At 39.9% G+C, this 21,781-nt stretch overlaps 1 protein-coding gene across 1 annotated transcript; it reads left to right on the forward strand.

Annotated features, from left to right (window-relative positions):
- Window positions 1-166: 166 nt before the first annotated feature.
- On the forward strand, window positions 167-16,471 carry LOC308395972 (uncharacterized protein). The gene is made up of 8 exons (XM_080881033.1): window positions 167-1,386; window positions 2,352-2,485; window positions 2,963-3,059; window positions 3,210-4,363; window positions 10,344-10,677; window positions 10,782-10,915; window positions 11,143-11,245; window positions 12,194-16,471. The coding sequence occupies exons 1-8, from the start codon at window positions 1,122-1,124 to the stop codon at window positions 13,393-13,395; spliced, it is 3,423 nt and encodes a 1,140-aa protein (XP_080737159.1). The 5' UTR covers window positions 167-1,121; the 3' UTR covers window positions 13,396-16,471.
- The last annotated feature ends 5,310 nt before the right edge of the window (window positions 16,472-21,781 follow it).

Here is a 21,781-nt window from a genome sequence, read left to right on the forward strand (position 1 = left end):
TTGATTTACCGACTTTTACTTACTCCTCTTCCTCCAAAAGTGAATGAACTGATCTTTAAAATCGTAAAGAATATTTTCCAAATAAGTCATTACTTAGACTCCATCTCATCGTATCTGTAGCATCCTCTTCTGTCACACACAGCCTCTGCATGTCCTCTTTGACTAGTTTAAGGAACCATCTCTGTAGTTACTATCGCTCGTTTTGACATTAATAAAATTATTTATTAATGACTGCACTGCAATTTTCAAATTTTGCCTTTCATCAAGCCAAACTGAACCCTTTCATGGGCTGGTTGTGCCCCACATAACACGTGCTCATATGCTAAAACAGTTATCTTTTTAATCTACTTGTTGTCTAAAAAATGACACAAAAAGCACACACGTTACACGGAGAAAACACGTTTCACTTCCTGTCTCATAAGTGAAAGAGGTGAACTTTAAGATGCAAAATGGGATTTAACTGAAGCAACAAAAAGGTTTGATTTGGATGTGAAACTGTTTATTTATGGAACAGTATCCTAATATGACAATACTTCTCCACCCTTGTCATTTAGTGCTCTTTAAGCACGTTTCCCACTGGAACCAGTTCTCTTTTCTTTCTTCCGTAGCATGAAAATTGTTCCAATCGACGACCCGTATTTAGATACCGGAAGTGTCGTTGTTTACGGAATCGGGAGAAATGTCATAACGCAAGAGTAAAGCTAAGCTACGGAATTACTTTTTCTACTAAGCCTGAGTTCTAAATACACGATATGTAAAGAATGCGATCATTTATGTCAAAAATCTCAAGCGAGCTTGTGTTTTTTTCAAATTAAATAGTGTCCAGAATCCGTTAAACATAAATCAGAACTAATGGAGCGAGCTAGTTGCAGCTAACGTTAGCATGACACTTTGTTTAAACAGCAGGGTTCATGAAAGCAACCAAGCTGTAAACTCGGACAACCGATACAATCCATAAATCATTAACTACACAAAAAGCACGTGTAAGAAACGGACACATCTACCTTAGAGACACCGACTTTAGCTGTAGCCAGTCAACAACAACAGGCTTTGAATTGCCAGTCATTTTTTCTCCTCCTTTTCCGTTTATTAAAAAGACTTTAAGCCACAGCGCAGTTATAATGGCGGAGACTATACTAACGTTTCAGTCACAGCTTTCTGGCGTCATGGAGACGGTGTTCAAGGCTGCTATGTATGAGATCACCCGGTTGGTGGAGGACAGTTTTTTGGAAGAGGTAACGCGGTGCCGGGAGCAGGTTGAGTCCTTAAAGAGACGACTGAAGTGGTCGGAGACTCGTCGCAAAGAACGAGAGGGAGACTGGAGAGGGAGATGCATTGACTGTGGAAAAGTCGGGATATCCAGTGAGAACCAACCCAGAACCTCAGGTGGGTCTTTCTAGGGTTAGTCGTCCATGTTTTACCTGTATTTATTTTCTTAAGGCTAATGAAGAGTTAACCTTTCATTAGAATTAACATTACATTAACAATTCCATTACAAACAAAACTAGGTGTATAAATATTGCAAATATTTTAAGAAATGTGATTATTTAAGTATTTGGGGTTGGACTACACTACCTCAGGCCACAGCTGTATAAATGCAGCATACACAGAATACATTTTAAACACTTTGTGGTTGTTTTAAAATTTTGCCTGGAAATAAAGGTACTTCCAGTGCATAAACTTGCATTACATATTCTTTAATCTGCATTACTCACACTGTGGTGCCTGACTTCTGCATATCTTACTTGTGTAACTAGTACTTATGAAGCCAGGTTGGAGAATTTGATCACAAATGAATAAACACTTTCTGGCTGCTTCATTAGTTACTCCAGTTCAGCTGTTCATTAACACAAATAATATAGAGCCAATCACATAGCAGCAACTCCATGCATTTAGGCATGCAGACATGGTCAAGACAACGTGCTTAAGTTCAAATCAAGCACCAGAATGCGGAAAAAAGTTAATTTAAAATACTTTGAACTTTGTCTGTACAACTTTGTAATATACTGCTACATCTCTTCCCCCAAAGAAGAAATCTATAATTCTATTTCTTGTGGGTTTTAAGAGAAACATAATCATGTTTCTTTTGACTATGTTCATAGCCACATATTCACATATTTCTCCTTTTGGCTTTTGGATTTGTAACCCTAAGTTAAACATACTGGGGAAAATAAAGAGATTCTGATCACCCACTGTTAATTATGATTTTTACTAATCACCAAAAATTGTTTCCTTTTTTGCTGCTTAAAGAAGATTGCTAGAGCTCAGAGGCAATCTTCTTGACATTATATAAGTCAACTGACCTTTGCCTTATTTTGTTTTCTAAATCTTTGAAATTCTATTATTTTCAGAGAAAAGCCTGAAACAGGAGATTGTGCTTCATGAAGAAATAAATAGTTCCCAGGGAGCTGATGGATGTACACTGAGCCATGAGAAGGAAGGAGAGGAAAAAATAGAGCGCCAAAGTGCCACAAAAGCAACGCAGGTATGATAGTTTTATTACATTATACAGCTTTATAAATTTACAAAACAAAAGTGTATAAAATGTGTGTTTAAGCCACTTAGTCTCATATTATGGGGTATAGAGCCACTGCAGGGAGTGTGATAAACCAAGGAAACATTTGTGGTATGGGTAAACTGACGAAATGTGATTTTTATTTATTTATTTATTTTTTTATTTTTTTGGGGGGGGTGAGGGGGAGACATGTTCACTAATGTTCTCTTGGTGAGCCATGCACCATGAAAATTGAATCATTTATATTGTTAAAAATTGTGGGGGTATGGGAACTGACTGTGCACATTACACAGCATCCATGTAATATTTTTAAGTATTTTAATTATTTTTTGTTTGAAAAACCCTTAAGCATTACGTTAGATCTGCTTGCCAAAGTTAGGGTTCTACTTAAGGCAACTAAGGTAAAACCTGATGGATTAATGTTGCCTTTCCACTTTTTTTCCCCAGTCATCAGGTATTCAAGGCACTGGACTGTTCAAGGAAGAAGCTCTTCAGATCCAACCAGAAAATGATGAGTCGCAAGGGTGGCACATCAGCTTAGATGGTAAGTCTCTGTGCAAGTACATGCAGAAAATTTAACAAATTAATTTCTCGTTAATTTTTCAAGTGCTGTACAAATAGAGACAACACAATGTATGGTGTATATTGAATGCAGTGAGGCTATTTTAACTTTTTCTCACTACTCGTGTTTCAGAAGCAGATGTGTCAGCTCTTCCAGGACCCAGTAAATGTTTTAATGACCAAAAGATCCCAAAGTGCCAAGTAAATTGGGAAACTGGATTTGAGCAGAGAGCAGAATCAAACAATGATGGACACTCGGGTGAACCGACTGAACCTCTGTTCCCAAACAGGTACGGCATGGAAGACTTAGATGGCATTGACAAGTCTGGATATGGAGACACTGGAATGATAGACATGGGTAATTTTGATGGGATACATTCACCATCGCACCTGGGCAAAGATCTGAGTTATGTGGGCCATTATGATGAGGATGTGGTAACACCAGAAGGAGCTGATCATCAAACTTACCAAACAGGCACTCAGCGGAATAGAAAGGATCAGGAAGGTTCACCCTCAGGTTCCCCCTCTAGGACTAACATTGATGTAAGTGGAGAGTTCAGCTGTTTACTAATTAATGAGGAGGGGTATCTGCAGGACACAAATGTCTTGTACCCTGAACAAGTGTCCAGTGATTCAGGTAGTAGATTCAGCTTCCGCGGCCAGGGTATTCGTATTGGCCCTTCTCTAGACAGCACTGAGGATATGTATGAGCCTTCAGATACGTACAGCGATACCTTAAACGTGGGACAACAGATGCAACCTCAGGCAACAGTGAGAGGAGCAAGGAGATACACTTGTAACCAGTGCTCCATGTCCTTTCCGGATTCTGCTTCCCTCAAGGCTCACAAACACACACACAAAGGCACTGGACAAGTGCCCCCATACTCCTGCAACCAGTGTGGAAAGACCTTTACTCAAGCTTGTAACCTTAAAGTCCACCAAAGGACTCATTTAGGGCAAGGGGTTCACCTCTGCAGCCATTGTGGTAAAGGTTTTCCTTCATTTTCTGACCTAAAGGCACACAAATGTGGTCAAGTAGGGGACAAGCCATATTGCTGCACAGTATGTGGGAATAAGTTCAGCCGTCTATGGAATCTTAAGTTGCACCAGAGAATTCACACACAGGAAAAACCTCATCGGTGCACCATGTGTGACAAGAGCTTCACAAGAGCAGACATATTGAAGGTTCACCAGCGTACCCACACAGGGGAAAGACCATACTGCTGCACTGTTTGCGGTCTCAGCTTCAAACGCCTGGATCATCTGAAATCCCATCAACGCAAGCACATGACAGATCTATAATTCCTTGGGAGAAGAAGTATCAAATTATTTAATATTATTTGTGCTATCTGAAGGTTTAAGTGAATATTTATATTAATGAGCCTGTGATGGATAGATAAGGTCTATCACATTCAGTTAAACAAGTCTCATTTGTAATCAGTTACTGCTGCATATTTTATACTCATTAAAAATATACTGCCTTGGAGTATAACTGAAGAACTTGACCAACAATATCTTTGTGATTACTCAGCTGATTGAAAATAAAACTGGCTTTAGATGCCATCGTCTGTTTATATTCTTGTTTCCTGAAGTTAGTTCTTGGCACATACTTCCTAATGACGTCACCCAGGTAGTAATGGAGTAATGTTTTGATTTTCACTGTTGCCTCCCACCAAGAAGGTACTTAGTTCAATTCCACCATCAGCAGGGGTCTTTCTGTGTGGAGTTTGCATGTGTTTGCGTGGGTTCTACTCTAGCTTCCTTCCATAGTCCAAAGGCATGCAGATAGTGGAGATAGGTTAATTGGAAACTTTAAATTGCCCATGGCGTGAATGTGAGTCAGAATGGCTGTCTATGTCAGTGGTTCTCAAACATTTTACATCATTCCCCACATGACACGCCCCCTCTAAACACAAGAAAGAAAGAAAAGCCTAGCTGCACAATGAATCCTTCAGTTATTTTTGCTTTAAACAAACAACTTTCATTTCAAACAACTATTTGTAACTTTTGTCACTACACTACTTCATTACTCTGCAACACTTCTTCAAAAAAGCAACCAGTTAAACAGAATTTGAACATTGCCAAACATGGAAAAATACAGTTCAGTCTTAGTCTTAAAACACTTTTTATTAAAAAAACAAACAAATCCAGAAACTTGTGAACAGAAATGAAGGGTATATATAATTTAGTGTGAGTTTAGTACTATTCACTTAGTGGCTGCAGTGAGCCTGTTTTTGACTGCAGAGCTGTGGTGGGGCATGGTCTGTGGGGGAGGCGGACGCACCTGAGCGGCATCCCCAATCACGTCTCGCCGGCTTGAACTAGGTCCTGTTGTTGTTGATGTGTGTAGGCTGTAGCTGAAAAGCTGCAGCTGCATGTGTAAGTTGACAGCCACAATAAAGAAGTGTACTGAAAAGTGCAAACGCGGTCAGGTCTTTTTTTGCCCCAATTCTGGGTTTGACCTGACCACATATTCGCAGTTTTCAGTACACTTCTTTATTGCGACTATCAACTTACACAAACGGCTGCAGCTTTTCAGCGGATGCGCATATTATTTATGTAACTGCTGCGAATTTCTTTGTACCGCCATGAAAGTGATCCCGATGTTAATCATTAGTTCCACATAACTTTTCTGCCAGGTAACTTGTGCCCCACCTGCCACACACTTTGAGAACCACTGGTCTATGTGCTAGCCCTGCGACCTGTCCAGGGTGTACCCTGCCTCTTGCCTTTAGACAGCTGGGATAGGGCCCCCCCGCTCGACCCAGGAAAGGCTAAGTCGAAGAGATGGATGGATATCTGTGTACTTTGTTGTGTTTCTTGGTCAATTCACCATCTGTGTGGAGCAAGAAATTATATAAACATCTGTAGTTTGTAGACTGAGCCTAGCATAAGTCTGACCTCAGCTTCTTCAAATGCTTTATTTGATGTTGTAAGATCTGGTATTGATTGGAAAAGTCAATAAGAGCTTCTAGATTTACAAGAGTAAAGAGAAAAGGTTGACTCAGGAAAAACACAAGATGCAACAACTGTGTGTGTGTGTGTTTTTTAACTTTTGTCTAAATTAGAATTAGAATTAGAATTAGAATTCAACTTTATTGTCATTGCACATGCACAGGTACAGGGCAACGAAATGCAGTTTGCATCCATCCAGAAGTGCTTTAGTGATATAGATATATTACAATATATATTAGCAATAATATAGATATGTGAGTATATTACAGAAATGGGTCTATTATGGTATGTTATAATGTACACGGTATGAAGTATGTTGTGAATATTCTATAATTATAAGTATGTACAGGCTGTAGTGAGTACAAGCTATGTACAGGCTATGAACAGGATATAAATATGAAAAACTATACAGAATATGAAATAAATAACTTTACAGAAATCTGAGATATACAGTTATACAGAAATGGGAACTATGCAAGTTGTAAACAGTTGTAGGATTAAAAATGATCGAATGTACAGAATGATTATTTACACAGAGCTATACAGTAGTGCAGTTAAGATAAGTGAGGATGTAGATAGTTTCTACAGAGGCTATATAAAGTGCTAGTGGTTGTGAGTGGTGGTTCAGTCCATGTTATTATTGTGTGTTTGAGGGTACAGTTGTCCATTGTGGGTGTGTGTATGTTCAGTCCATGTGTTAACGTGGGTCAGATGTCAGGAGGCAGAGTTCAGGAGTCTGACAGCTGTGGGGAAGAAGCTGTTCCGGTACCTGGTGGTCTTAGTCCGGAGGCTCCTGTGGCGCCTCCCAGAGGGCAGGAGGGTGAAGAGTCCATGTGATGGGTGACTGGGGTCTCTGATGATTTTCCCAGCCCTTTTCAGACACCGCTTCCTGTAGATGTCTTTTATGGCAGGAAGTGGTGCTCCGGCGATGCGCTGGGCAGTTTTCACGACCCTCTGTAACGCCTTCCGGTCCGAGGCAGAGCAGTTCCTGTACCAGACTGTTATACAGTTGGTCAGGATGCTCTCGATGGTGCAACGATAGAAGTTCACCAGGATGTCTGAGGACAGGTGGTTCTTCCTCAGAGTCCTCAAGAAGAAGAGGCGCTGGTGAGCCTTCTTGACAACCTTGGAGCAGTTGGTCGTCCAGGTGAGATCCTCGGAGATGTGGACTCCCAGGAACTTGAAGCTGCTCACACGCTCCACAGCCGTCCCCTTAATGTGGATGGGTGGATGTGGGTCAGCATTCCTCCTGTAGTCCACGATGAGCTCCTTGGTCTTCTCGGTGTTAAGCAGCAGGTTGTTTGTGTCGCACCACTCAGCCAGACGATCCACCTCCTCCCTGTAGGCGGCCTCATCGTTGTCACTGATGAGGCCAATCACCGTAGTGTCATCTGCAAACTTAATGATGGTGTTGGAACCATCAGTAGGTCTGCAGTCGTGGGTGAAGAGGGAGTAGAGGAAAGGGCTCATCACACAGCCTTGTGGTACACCGGTGTTCATTGTGATGGTAGATGAGCAGCGGTTATCCAGCCGGACATGTTGGGGGCGGTTGGTCAGGAAGTCCAGTAACCATTTGCAGATGAGGGAACTGATGCCCAGGTCTGTCAGTTTCCTGATGAGTTGCGAGGGGTGGACTGTATTGAACGCTGAACTGAAGTCTATAAACAGCACTCTGGCGTAGGTGTTGTTGTTGTCCAGGTGTGCGAGGACAGAGTGCAATGCGATGGAGACTGCATCCTCTGTGCTCCTGTTCTGGCGGTATGCGAATTGGTGGGGGTCCAGGGTGGGGGGGAGACAGGATTTGAAGTGTGCTAGGACCAGCTGCTCTAAGCACTTAGTGATGATGGGAGTGAGTGCTAGTGGGCAGTAGTCATTGAGGCAAGATGGGTTGGAGTTTTTGGGTATCGGGACGATGGAGGTGGATTTGAAGCAGGCCGGTACCACAGCGTGGGCCAAGGACAGGTTGAATATGTCTGTCAGCACTCCTGCAAGCTCCCCAGAACACGCTCTGAGAACACGCCCGGGGATGCCATCAGGACCTGCAGCCTTGTGGACATTGATCCTGCTCAGCACCGCTCCTACATCGGTGGGGGAGAGAGTCAGAGGTTGGTGGTCTGGCGTCACGTCTGCTTTGGTTGTGGTTGTGGGGTTCCCTCGCTCAAAACGAGCATAAAAGTTGTTGAGCTCGTTGAGGAAGGAGACATCAGAGGATGCGGGGGAGGGTTTGGTGGTCCTGTAGTCTGTGATGGTCTGGAGTCCTTGCCACATGCGTCGGGGGTTGGAGTTGGAGAAGTGTTCTTCTACCTTCTTTTTGTAATGGTGTTTGGCTTTTTTGATGCCCTTCTTTAGATTAGCCCTGGCTGTACTGTAGGCGTGTGCATCTCCTGACCTTAAGGCGGTGTTGCGGGCCTTCAGGAGGAGACGAACATCCCGGTTCATCCAAGGCTTCTGGTTGGGGTACATGGTGATCCGTTTCTGGGTGGTGACACTGTCTGTGGTTTTGGAGATGTAATCCAGTACAGATGAGGTGTACTGGTCCAGGTCTGTGTGGGTGAACATATTCCAGTTAGCTACTAAAGAGAATCCTTTATGACAAAATAAGATTTTTTTGTAAATGTTTGTATATAATAAAGAGCCATACAAATAAAACAAGTGACAGCTGATAGATACAGACTCAAAGAAGATGTTCTGCCCAATATTTAAAATACACACATTTGTTGCCTTCATGAAGCGCAAAAAAGAAGCAGAGATGTCAGAATAATACTTTTTTAACAGGGGCTTTTTTCTTCAACAGTCAGTTTTGTTTGCTCATGAAATATGAATTCATACAACTGATGAATCTTTTATGGTAAATGTAACCATCCCTACCACACACACCAAACAGCACTGTGATCTAGACAGCAGCTGAATAGTCTTGGTCCCATGTCTATTAGGAGCCTGTGTTCTCAAAACAAATTCAGAGGCACTGTTTTTATAGTTTAAAAGTCATGTTGTCTGTTTATTGCCTAATGAAATCTAGGGCCTGATACATTTAAATATTTTTTTAAAGGAATAGAAAGAGTACAATCAAATTACTTTGATTCATTTTATAGTTACGATTTCATTTGTTTACCTAATGTTTTTATTTTGCTGTTAAAAGAAGTAATATTATTATTAGTATTATGTACACTAGCATTTTCCTTAAAGACATTTCCACCACCTTGTGGTGGTAAAAATTGGTGCATACTATCCTCACAAGAATGCTGGAAGTTAATTTTCTGAGGCTCAAAGGTTTGTTGTGGGGATATGAGACAGAACTGTAAACTCAGTGAAGTAGATTTAATTTAAGGTCTGGACTCAGGGAAAGGCCTAAAGCAGGCAAGTGGGAAAAACCACTGCCTCTTCTGTTTGTGTAAAGAAGTTTAGCTACATATTTAATTCTCAAGATAAAAAAAAAAGTGGAAGAAAACTTAGTTTTTCTACATGATAGAAAAACTACGACAAAACTAATAGTTTTTTAGTAAAAGAAAGAAATAATGTGCAAAAGAATAAGTTCTGTTAGTTCTAACTGCCCATAAATTCTGTAGTAGACAGTAAAAAAATAGGAGATTTTCTGTCATTTAATTATCTAATACTTAATTACTTTCATGTAGTATGAAAAGTCCAAAATTTACAATCTTCTTCACAACGCTGTCCAGTCGGCCGGAAAGAAAATATGAAAAAAAAAAATGTCCGCAAATCGCAAGTTAAAACTGACTGCCAGGTGCAGCCTGATGGTTTCACTTTAGTAAAACGCGTTTCGTTTTTTACTCGTCTCCAGTCGAGGCCACCGTACTGCGTTGTGCGTGACGCCACGAGCAAAAACAAGGACCACAGGCGAGTGATGAGTAGCTAGCTCCGTTCAACGCAATTTAATTCCTTTAACAGCTGTTACAATCGAAAGCAAAAACCCACGCGTGAAACATCTCGACAATTAAGATTTCACTCCCGTTTACAAGTGTCTGTAGCACTCGTACCGGACACGATATCACACGAATGCTACAGCTAAATATTAGCTGGCTAGCTGACAGTTCAAATCGACGTCTCATATCAGTAAACATCGCGTTAGGCTGCTTTTTACCATTAATAATGTTATTAATAAAAGCTTATCCCTCCTCACGAGGAATACCGACAGCGGAAAATTGGTGTATTGTTGAATAGAAATTACTCTGCGGTTATGGCCTTCAGCTTACAACATGTAGCAGGATTTTCACAATACACCATTTAATAAAACATCAAACGTCATTCTCCTTTGCATTCATTCACTAAAGCACATAAGCCCCGTGAGTAACAGCTAAGACAAGGGAGGCTGATAGAGTGCACCATGTCGGACCTGGACACCCTCATAGTCACCTTTCAGACCCAGCTTTCAGATGTGATGGAGGCTGTAGTGAAGACAGCCATGTTTGAGGTGACCAGGTTGGTGGAAGATGTGTTTTTGGTGGAGGTGAAGCGCAGGAGCCAGGAGATAGAGTCCCTGAGGATGCAGCTGCAGTGGATTGAGAGCAAATTCAAGGATCAAGCAGGGAAAGAAGGAGGAAAGACTGGAAGGGGCGTGCACTGTGCAAGGCATGGTGTGGAACTGTCCACTGACACTGCAGAAAAAAGGCCTAAAAACCATCAGGAAGGTAAGAAGAAACAGATGTAAAATGAATTTTATATAGGTCATGGGATGCCCTAAATATTGTAAACACTGTTGTGTTTCTGTTTTTTTTTTTTTTTTTTTTTAAAGAACAAGTTAGTGTGAAGACAGAGAGTGACTCTTTTGAAAGATGGACAGCAAGCTGCAGACTAGAAGACACATCAGAGTCGCTACCAGAGGCAGACAGTGCTACAGCTGCACAGAGCCCTGAAAGGGAGCCAGAGGTGAGCCAGATTAAATGACTACCAGAGCAAAGTTATGTTGTACTGACATTAAATAATCATCATCTTCTTTATGTATCTGCATTTTATTGGGTGCTTCTGGACACATTTCAAGTGCTATAAGAGCTGTAATGTTGTATAAAAAAACAACAGTATCGATAATGGCTCTAAAAATTGGTGAAATGGAACCAGTAGATATTCACAGTATTTCATGCACTGTATGTCTTCAGGCAGCAGAAGAAAAGGATGTGAGATCAGCTGTTGCTACGAAGGAGGAAGAAGTTAGTCAGCCATCTTGCTCCTCTGTGCATATGGGAGGGTGGAACTGTAGTGGTACGTATTGTTAGGATCTTATCTTTCTTTCAGTCTGTCCATAGTAAAGGAACATTAAGCATTATTTATTGCACAAACACATACCCTCTCGACCCTACCATGTGCCGTGATATAGCTCCCTATCCCCTCAAGCAGGTGTTATGGTTGACACATTGTTTTATAATTTATTCTTTGCTTTAGGAGAGCTTGACTTGTTAACCTCAACTCAGTTCTGCTCAACATTAATAAATTTATATAATTTTTTTTTGTTATCTCTGTGGCTCCTGGGGAAAATTAATTGCCAGACAAACAGTGACCACTAGGCAATTTCCACATCCTTTGTTGTTGTTCAAACTCCCCACCCCAGTACATGACAGGTTTGTGTTGCAGGTAGGCCACTTTAACATTCAGACTCTTTTACATGAAGAATGTTGAATTAAGCAAGACATTTTCTCAGAAAGGTGTCGCCTGGATTACAGTTGGTGTTTTTCCAGCATTAATGGTACCTACAATGATGTGCATGCTAATATACGCTCAAATAGACTTTAAACATCTGAAAAGTTGGGAAATTCCTTTATTTCACCATGCAAAACATTAAACACAACCTAGAACACAAAAGATTAGGTTTTTTTCTTCAATAAGCCTAATATGATAAAACAAAGTAGCCAATATAAGGTAAAAATCTTAATAAAGTACAATAGAATATAATGCAAATAGTAGGATATAATACAACACGTTAGTATAATAAATTCAGTAAAGTAAATTAGAATAAAATGGCTTTTCAAATTTAGCAGATGACATTAAAGTGACTGGTCCCTATCTCCAAAATGAAGATAGAATTTTTGTTGTCCACTTTACCTCAGTGCACCTAAAAGGGATTCAGGCCCGAAAGAAACAATAACATTGTTGCATTTTTTAATTAATTAATTTTTATTTCCTTAATTTAAAAGAAAAATCCTTATTTTCTAGATGAAGAGGGACCTGGATCAGACAACGAGAGTGGAACAGTTCAGGTACAACCCAAACAGACTGAAGAAAACAGTGAGGAATTATTGAGAAATGTCATGAAGAAAGACCCACAGATAGCTTCGGGTTATGGCTTTCCTGAAGACAGGCAGGAAAAACACCCGTCTACAGATCGACCGCGTGTTTCATCTTTGGAAATAGATACCAGTTGGGCTGGCTTGACTGTCACAGGCGCTGAGTTGTTGCAGAATCCCAGACTTGGAGCTGAAACGGAACGTGATCCAGTCAAAACTAAAGGAGAACATGAGCTGTCTGATTCTGTCAGAGCGGACATTCAGGTTACCCCAGGCAGAGATAAAATTTCATCCTCAGGGTCCCCTAAGGCAAGACTAAAAAACAGTGATGTTTTAGGCCTGACTATCAAGAAGGAAGTCATTCTTGATTCTGATGGATGTGAGGAAGGTGAGCATATAGAAAAGAAAATAACAAACTCAGGTATGTCCTCTTTTTCATGTTCAGTAAAGCAGCACAAGGTGAGTTCAGAAGCACACAGACTAAACCACATTTCTCAAAAAGCTGCTGTGCAAGAGGTTATGAAGCTACATTCCAAAGCCGGTTCAGGTTTCAGATTGCAAGCCGCTTTACAGCATCTCCACCGACCGATGAAAAAGCCGTCTCACACTCTCTCGAACAGTACCGCTGCGGCACTGTCTATAGCTCCCTCTCAAGTTGTAAACTTAAATAACCTTCAAAGAATTCCCTCCACATCCAAAGCATCTCCTGCTGTATCCTCAATCCAGCGAGTTCACCTGGGTGACAAACAGACATCAACCCTTAACCGAACTGGAGACTCCTGGGTCAGCAACAGGTCCCAGCACCATCCTGCAAACTCTCACCACGTCAGTCCTGGTACCCATCCAGACTCTCAGTCTCACGCCGCTCCAAGGCATCTCCTACGCTGTGGGCAGTGTGGGAAGTGCTTCCCCCACCCCAGTAACTTGAAGGCCCACCTGCAGACTCACACAGGTGAGCGGCCTTTCTGCTGTTCGCTCTGTGGCCGGAGTTTCACCAAGCTGAGCAACCTTAAAGCACACCGTCGCGTCCACACTGGAGAGAGACCATACTGCTGCTTGGCCTGTGGCAAACGCTTTACCCAGAAATGTAATCTCAAACGCCACCAGAGGATCCACCTTGATGCATGTTGATAGAGATCCAACATACATCATGAAAGGACAACTTAAATATGTGTATTTCTTTAAGATGCTACAGAGCTATGTTGTGTTGCAATACAGTCTGTGTGAGGCTTTGCAGGCCTTCTTTTTGTATATTTATCTTTTAAAGTGATTGTCCTGAATAATACTGTGCATTCCAGAAAGGTTAATCTAATAACATATAAAAATGTTTTAATGTTACTAAAGGATGAAAAACAAGAATGTGTTGTGTCGTTTACCGTGTGCAAAGATAGGGCAGTTGATACATTTGGTCAGTAAAAGACTGTGAATATGCATATTATTGTGTTGTGTCAACTGCAATGTGCCTGTGAACACACAAGCACTTGTCAGCCATGGATCAGAGCCTACATTTATCAGCTGTAACATTTATTCAAACTGGTAAGCCTAGCTCTAAAAATACTTTGCAAAATACTACAAATTTAAACAGATATCCACAGGACACTAAAATTGGTTAAGGTGCAGTAGTTAATGTCTGCAACAGCAACTTTTCTTGCTATACCTCTCGTTATGCCAACTTTGCATTAAAAAATGTAAGTTTATTGATCAGTGCTTAGATTTTGTTTTTAATGAGGAAAATTACATCATAAAGAAAAAGCTTATGACTGCTCTCTTATTTGTAAGGAGCTGCTGCAGCAGATGGAGCCACATATTTGATTTGGCACTGAGTTTTAAGCTGGATGCTCTTCCTGATGCAACCCTCCCAGGGATTTGTGCCTGCTCTCGGGGATTTGTGCCTCCTCCCAGTCTTGTACCGGGGATCTTTCATGTTGAGGGAATGTGTTAACAGCGCTGCCCTCTTGATTACATCATAAAGTAAGAAAAGTCGCGATTGCCATAATCAAGAAGAACATCCATTTAATTAATTTTTAGCAGATAATTTTTAATACAAGAGTTTACTGCCTGCAGAGTAAGTTAATAAATGGTTCCAAGTTGTTCTTTAAAACTTGTTAATAAATATAGGCCCAAATCATTTGATCTAAGAACCCTCCCTCCGGTAACGAAACAGTTTTAATGTAGATGCATCCTTTCTTAGTTTTAAAATTGTACAATGATCGATGATCTGATATTTCAAGATGCAAAGACTTCTTTACCAATGTCTTGAAAAGTGCTTCTTTTGAAAAACGATTTATCATAAGTGATGACTACATTCATATTTAAATATTCATTAATCGTATCTGTTTAAGTTAAAAAAAAGCCTTAAAATAACCCTGATATTAAGGTTTTAAACAATATTGCAGTATCTTAATTGAACACTTGGTGTCATCCTTTCACCAAACTTATTGTGGCAACGAGGACCTTGGCAGAGATTTTGTTTTTTTTTTGAGGATTTCGTATCCTCTTGTCTTGCTTCTAATGTAATAATGTAATATAGAGGTGCTCTCAAAGAAAACCCCTCCATTAGAGTAACAATCCGTGGTAACAAGTGTCTGTAAGCACCGTTTTAGCTGATCTGTGTGCCCAGACCTGTGTGTGTTACATATCTTACACTCAGGATTAGGCTTGATGTGTTGTATCTGTGAAGTCAGAGCAGCACTGTGCAGGTGGTACAACCGATAACATTTTAATCTTATTTTCAAGGTGAGGAAAAAGCTAGCAGAGGCTGATCTCTTTCTCCCTGTGTACATGTATGTGTGGAGAGAGAAAATGTGGATTAAAGCAGTGCTTCTGTCTACAGATGGTATCTTTCCTTTTTGATGTTTGAACCCAATAACAAGAGAAGTTATCTGTGAGGTGTAATTAAGAAATACCTACTTAGCTGAATCTGCAGTGAGCATAATAGATAGTGCTTGTTGTTTGTGGGGGATTGTGAAACTAGTCTGTTTAATGTGTGCGGTGCTCAGTATACCTAAACATTGCTGTATGCATCGCGCAAACATTTACCTTCTGCCTGTGCATTTCAAACACTCTTGTATGAGTCATCGTTTTGTTTTAATTCCATCGCTGGAGCGGTTTTTCTGAAGATGTTTATTTGGTTAAAAAAAAAGCAAATACAAAAAAGACCAAACCACAATTATACTTTCATTTTCCCTTTCCTGCTCTCTTTTGCACTTTGATTTGAACACGTTTCCCTTTCTTCTGAGACTCTTTCTGGCCTGTCAGGGAATCATAAGCCTCACTAAGTTGGTAGCCTTATGAAGAATAGGAAGCTGCTTTTTTTGTGTGCAGGTTGGTCTTTCTGACTTTTTCTTTGGTGACATCAGAAAGCCACTTCAAGCTGGGATGCTGTTAAGCTTGATTTGGCTTAAAAAAGAAAACATACTCTAAGAGAGGAGGAAATTTTTGGCAACCCTCCACAGAGATTTTGTTCTGAGCCAAGACAAGAATTATAATACAGGCATTTTTAAACCAATTTTGTTAAGTAGAGTTTCATTTATTCAAGCATGAAATACATTTTTGTTTGTCCAGTAGTTAGAAATAGAACATTTGTAATAGCCCCCACAAAGGCCTGTAATGGTGGTTATAAAAGGAAAAATGTGGGCTCTCTGCCTCTGACTTTAAATGCTTAAAACAAAATAAAGAAATCATACAACGAGGCCTGCAGTAAGTTGATCTACTGGAAATAAAGTCATCACTGCTACTGTGCTGCTGTTTCTTTTAATTTTGTCACCTTCCTCTTCCTAAAAGCAGATTAATAATAATAATTTCTTTATATTTTTACTAATCAATAGCTCAGTCAAACTAGAGCAAAAATAGGACCGAGACTGATGGCAACTAGAAAAAATCAGGGATGGACTGTGGATTTTATTGAAATTCTTTGCACTTTGCAAACAATTGCAAGTTGTGTGACAACCAGCTGGTTCTTAAAGTGTGCAACACTCTCCACCTGTGAACAACCACTTTCAATCTCAATGTGACTGCGCAGGTCACCTGGTGATAGACAGCAGACTGTGAGTGGTCACAGACCAGGGCCCGTGGCAAATATTTTCATTGGGCTGCTGTCTCCAGTCACTGTTTTTCCTAGTGTGACTGTAGCATAATAGAAAAATCAAGCACATCTGTATGCACAATATTTTGGTATTTTCCATTTTTGTTTTAATGGCCTTGGTGTCTGGTATCTTGGTCTAAATAATAAGCTACCTTAAACCTTTGTGTAATGTTTTCTCTTGCCCTGGCCTGCAAATGTTTTTTTCCTAGTTTTTCTTGCTGTGTGAGTTCACCTGTAGTATAAAACACCTAAAAATTATTATTATTTTTTTTGGTGTAAGCTGTAAGTCCTTGCATTTGTTATTACCACATCACCATGTCTCCTTTCGTCTGTGACTCTTTGGCTGATCTGATCCTTTCGTGGCTTTCAAGAACCAAAGAAATGATCGCCCAGTGAATCTTTTAAGACATGTTTGGACAAATGATAACTGGAGAGCATAAACAAACTGTATATTGCCATATTTAAGTTGGAGGACTTGTCAAAAAATGTAGTCACCTGCTATTGTTGAGTTGTTCAAGAAAAGGGCATAATAGTCAAATAAGTGAACCAGATGTAGGTTATAGCAAAATACTACATCACACAAAATCAATAGGGCAAGAAGCCTTTCATACTCTTCCAGAAAAGCTATTCTTCCTCCACAGTAAATGACACTTTATTGTGACAGCCCTTTATTTAAGCTTAAATACACAGAAGCCTGTAGTATATTCCTTCACATTCAAGACTCATATTGGCCTTGCCTTTCCATCTCCCACTGTTTTTAATATGTTTCTAATTGTAACATGCAATTCAGCATTGTCAAGTGTTTTTTAGCTACTGCCTTTCATTACCTTGAGCCTGTTAACACTTCCCAACGCTGGGAGAGAGACAAAGGAATCTGAAAGAATCTGACAAGAAAGGATGCTGAAAGAATGCACCATAAAGAAGACATGTAAAATTCCTAATATTCAAAGAACCGTCACCCCCTCGTACCCAGTTACAATAACAGTAGAAGTGCTTGACTGGACCTAATAATTTGTCTTCATAGCTGAAGCGATGGCTATACAATAAAAGGAAAAAAGCACTTTTCTCTGCTGTGTCAAACCATTTCAATATTATATTCAGTACTTTCCAGGCCAAGGAGCGCACTGTGGAAGATTTATGTCATGTTGCAAGGCTAGTGTGCCTTATTCTTCACACCTTCATATTTCATAAAAGCAGTATGATGTGTTTTTCATTCCAACCTTTATTCTCTGTTTATTCTTCCCTGTATGCTCACTAAAACTATTTAGAAGTAAGTTTAACACCATGAGACCTTATTCTTTGTGTATTAAAGAGTAAGTGCAACTATGAACACGGCACTACTTTAGCTTATTTCTACTAAGGTCGTGTGAGCAGGCTCTGTATTCAGAAACATTTAGAGAATACTTTCAGCATGCTCAGCCCGTCTTCATTATGAAAATATTCAGAAAGGAGCTTAATCTTTATTAAATCTGTCACACTAAAACGAGTAACATCCATTATTAATTTCTTCTCTCTTTACTCTCTTTTCTTTTTTTCCACCTGCTTCTCTAAAATGTCTCAACCTACTTCACACACCCTGTCTTAATGTCTTAACATTCATTGTTGTAAGACCACTGAAGCTATTAAGATGGGAGTTGAAGACCTTGAGCTTCCTTTCTTTAATTTTATTTCATATGAATGAATAAGTACAGCTATGGTGTTGGGACTACTTTTTTTTTTTTTTTTTACCTAATATAATATGAACTTGGATTGTATTCACAAACATTTAGAGAATACTCAAGGGAAGATCTTGAAAGTTTCCATAGAGACTCAAATCTGATAGGAAACCGGACTTGAATCTTTTAGATATGATGTTCAGTCAATTGAGAAATGCTTGCACAGTGCATCACTCTCTTTTATTTCTTTCCTATTTCAACACCTACCTTACAACCATTGCCTTACCAACATTTATATAGATTTTTTTCTCTAAAGATCAATCCCCGTGTCTTTTATGAACTCCTGACCTTTCCTTTTCAAGGCCTCCATTTGTGGGCTCAAATGAATTGCTTTGGCAACTGCTTTATTGAGTAGGGGGTTACACTGATGCTTGGTGCAATCATAGATTGCATATGAAAGATGGATGTAGCCACTATGATGTTAACCATTGGTTTCCTATCTCTATTTTTGATTTGGATAGGCCAATAAAGCTGCCGTGAGAGGTGAATGACGCAAAACTCTTCACTGTCCAATCAATGGTGAGTGCTAATTAGCAAATATTAGCTAGTTCTGGAGCTGTAGTGAAAAGGCGGTAATATTTTCAATAAGATTAAATGGCATAAATCTAATCGAAGTCAGTTTAAAAGATCAACACACTGACAACCTGTCTTGCTGCGGAAGGGGAGGATTGATGTGAGATGGCATTTTATAACAGGACTAGGGGAGCTGTGTGCACTATTTTCCGTACTCTGTGCTTGTGAGCAAACCAAGTGGCTTGTTAGTGCATCCAATTTAACAGCTATCCAGCATTTTGGCTAAACAAATCTGAAATAACTGTCAGGCTGCAGAGGAAAGCCTTGTTTTGCTCTGCAGGTGGGCTTTTCTATAACGATGCAATAACATGTGAATTGTCAGGTCAAAATTTCATTCTCTTCAGTTTTGTTTTTTTTGTTTTGTTTTTAGAAGAATCTTTCCAATCAGCCTAGTCTGTGCTTTGTGTTTAGGGGCTGTTAATGTTTACATGCTAGCCTGCTGCACAGTGACAAAGACCGGTGTAAAAAGCATCAGCATAATAATATTGTTACTGCAAGTATTTTAGAATGCTAACATGAGTGTTTAGCTTTAATCGGTGATTAAAAAAGCCCTCTCACTTTTTACATTTATTTTTATGTAACTACCTGCCTAATATTGTGTAAGTCTTCCTTATGCCATCGACATAGCTCTGACTGACTGATGTACTGTGGAGTCTGGCACTGGAACATTGGCAACAAATCCTATGGGCACAGTGGGTTACGGGGTAGGTCCTTTGCGGATCGTGTTTTTCACCAAGCATCCAATGCATGTGCAGTCAGATTGAGATCTTGGCAGTTTGGATCAGTTGTAGTAGTTTCATGAAGCGCCTCGCCCTGCTGGGGAGGCCACTGCCTTTGGGAAGTGCCATTGCTACACTGCTGATCTGCAACAGCGTGGGCGGTACTGGACAGAATAACATCCAAATGAATGACGAGCATTTTATTGTAAGAAATTGATCAATGTTATTATTCACTTCTGCTTTCAGTGGTTTCTATGTTGTGGTTGATTGGCATACATAAAAGCATCCTTGAAAGAAGATCCTTTTTCAAGAACTTGTTTTCATGTTCCCGAATAAGAAGCATTCACTGCATTTTAGATGAAGTATTCTCTTCATTGACAAATAACTGTTGCTCTGAGGAGCTTCGACATTCAGGAGAACTCCTGGTGGTAAGATAAAACACACTGTGATTACTGTTACCGGACACAAATAAGCATTTCTCTTTGATACTCAGTGAATAGCAATGAGAGCAGCCACTTGACATTGGGAGTTATTTATGAAAAAGGAATTTATTTCTATTTGTCTGTTTTTCTCTACACCTGTGTGCAGAGAGAGAGAAAGGGATGGAGAATCGTGCATACTGGTGGGGTTCACACTGTCATTGCCAATGGACAGGCATGCACATCTTTCATCGCTCTTTGTGTGTGTAATAATAACTGTGCTTGACTCTTTCCCCTGCCATCCTCACAGTGTGATGCTTGTTTGTCCTTCAAGTTTGGCAAAAGCTTCTGAAATCACATAACCTGTCTTGCTGTGTGTGTAAGTGCACCTGCAGTGGACAGTCACAATAATAGAAAAATCTGTTTCTATGCAAGAATAAATCCAAAAGCCTAAATAGTCCTTTTATATAAAGACTAACAATGTACTACATTTGTAATATTAAGCACCTTACATGTCCATTCATTATGTATTTGTCAGGAGAGAACCTTTGGCATGGACAAGAGTAGCACAGGGTCAACAAGATCCTTGTTAACAAGGTCTCTGAAATGAATCAGAGAGCCTGGAGTGTTTTCTCTTAGTAATAATTTCAATTTTGTCCCTGAATATATTAGAAGCAATCTAATAAACTGTTGTAGATATGGGTAGGTCCCAGAGTTGGCTGTTGCATAACTCTCTGTGTTTGGCCACCATTATTGTCAGTTCCATATACACTATTGTGCCGCTATACATTGTGGGAAATAATTATGTGACACCCTGCTGAATTTGTGACTTTGTTCACTTATAAATACATTTTTACAGCAGTTTCATTTTAATGTAGAGAGACAGAATAACAACCAAAAATCCAGAAAAAATTACATTATTTAAAAGTTACAAATTGATTTGTTCATCTCATTGAGTGTAAGAAGTATTTGATCCCCCGACCACCCAGGCAAAATTCTGGCTCCTACAGATTTGCTGTGTGCCCAAGTGACACACAGATCACAATCAATCCGTAGAATGGGCTACAAGACATCAGCAAGAAGCTTCGTGATGAGGTGACAGCTGTTGGTATGATTATTCAGAAATGGAAGAAATGATTGTGAATCACCTGCGATCAAGAGCTCCACGCAAGAAATTGCTTCATAGCGTGAAGATGGTTATGAGAAAGGTAGCGGATCAGCCCAAAACTAAAGTGAAGCTTCAATGTGAACAGCAACCAAGAAACGTAGGATTTAGAGCATTTCTGTGCACCAAAATACTTCCTGAGATATCTGCAAACCAAACTTACAAATTCAACAGGATATGAAACGATTGTTTCCTCCACTGTATACTGAAATGGCAAAAGATCAACAAACAGACCTGGGAAATCGAAAATTCCTGAAACAAACTGGAAAACGTTTTGTTAACAGTGTTGGGATTTTTTTTAGTGGTTAGCCTCCAAATAATTATTACAAACTAGGAATTTTGCAAACTGTCCTAATAAATGTTGGCTAACATTTGTTTGCAGGAATTAGTAGAAGTTAAAACAGGATAAAATGGGCATTTATTTGTAACAAAGACAGAAATATGACTCCAAATCAAAGCTATCAAGTCTGTAAGGGTGTATTAGGTCACCATTGTGACTCTGCAAAAAGATGTTTTAACTGCTTCAGCTTCTTAAAAGATTGTATGGTAACAAAGATCATGACAGCATTTGTTATAAAAATCCAGAATCTGCTCATATTAGCAAAGCTAATCAAATCATGTTCAACCAGCTGAGGCCTGCCACTTTGCGAGGTTTGATTCGGTGGTGTTGAAGAGGTGATATTTGTGACCAGTGTGATAATTTAGGAGGAAGCACTTCAACCATTTTACTACTACTAAATAATAATAGAGCAGCTGTAATCGCCTGTTGATTGTTGATTGTCACATATTTAGACATACAGCACCAGACCTCCATTGGAACATTTTAGTTTTGAATCTGAATG

The sequence above is a fragment of the Rhamphochromis sp. 'chilingali' genome (genome assembly GCF_963969265.1).
Source record: "Rhamphochromis sp. 'chilingali' genome assembly, chromosome: 4".
In the NCBI taxonomy this organism is placed as follows: domain Eukaryota; kingdom Metazoa; phylum Chordata; class Actinopteri; order Cichliformes; family Cichlidae; genus Rhamphochromis; species Rhamphochromis sp. 'chilingali'.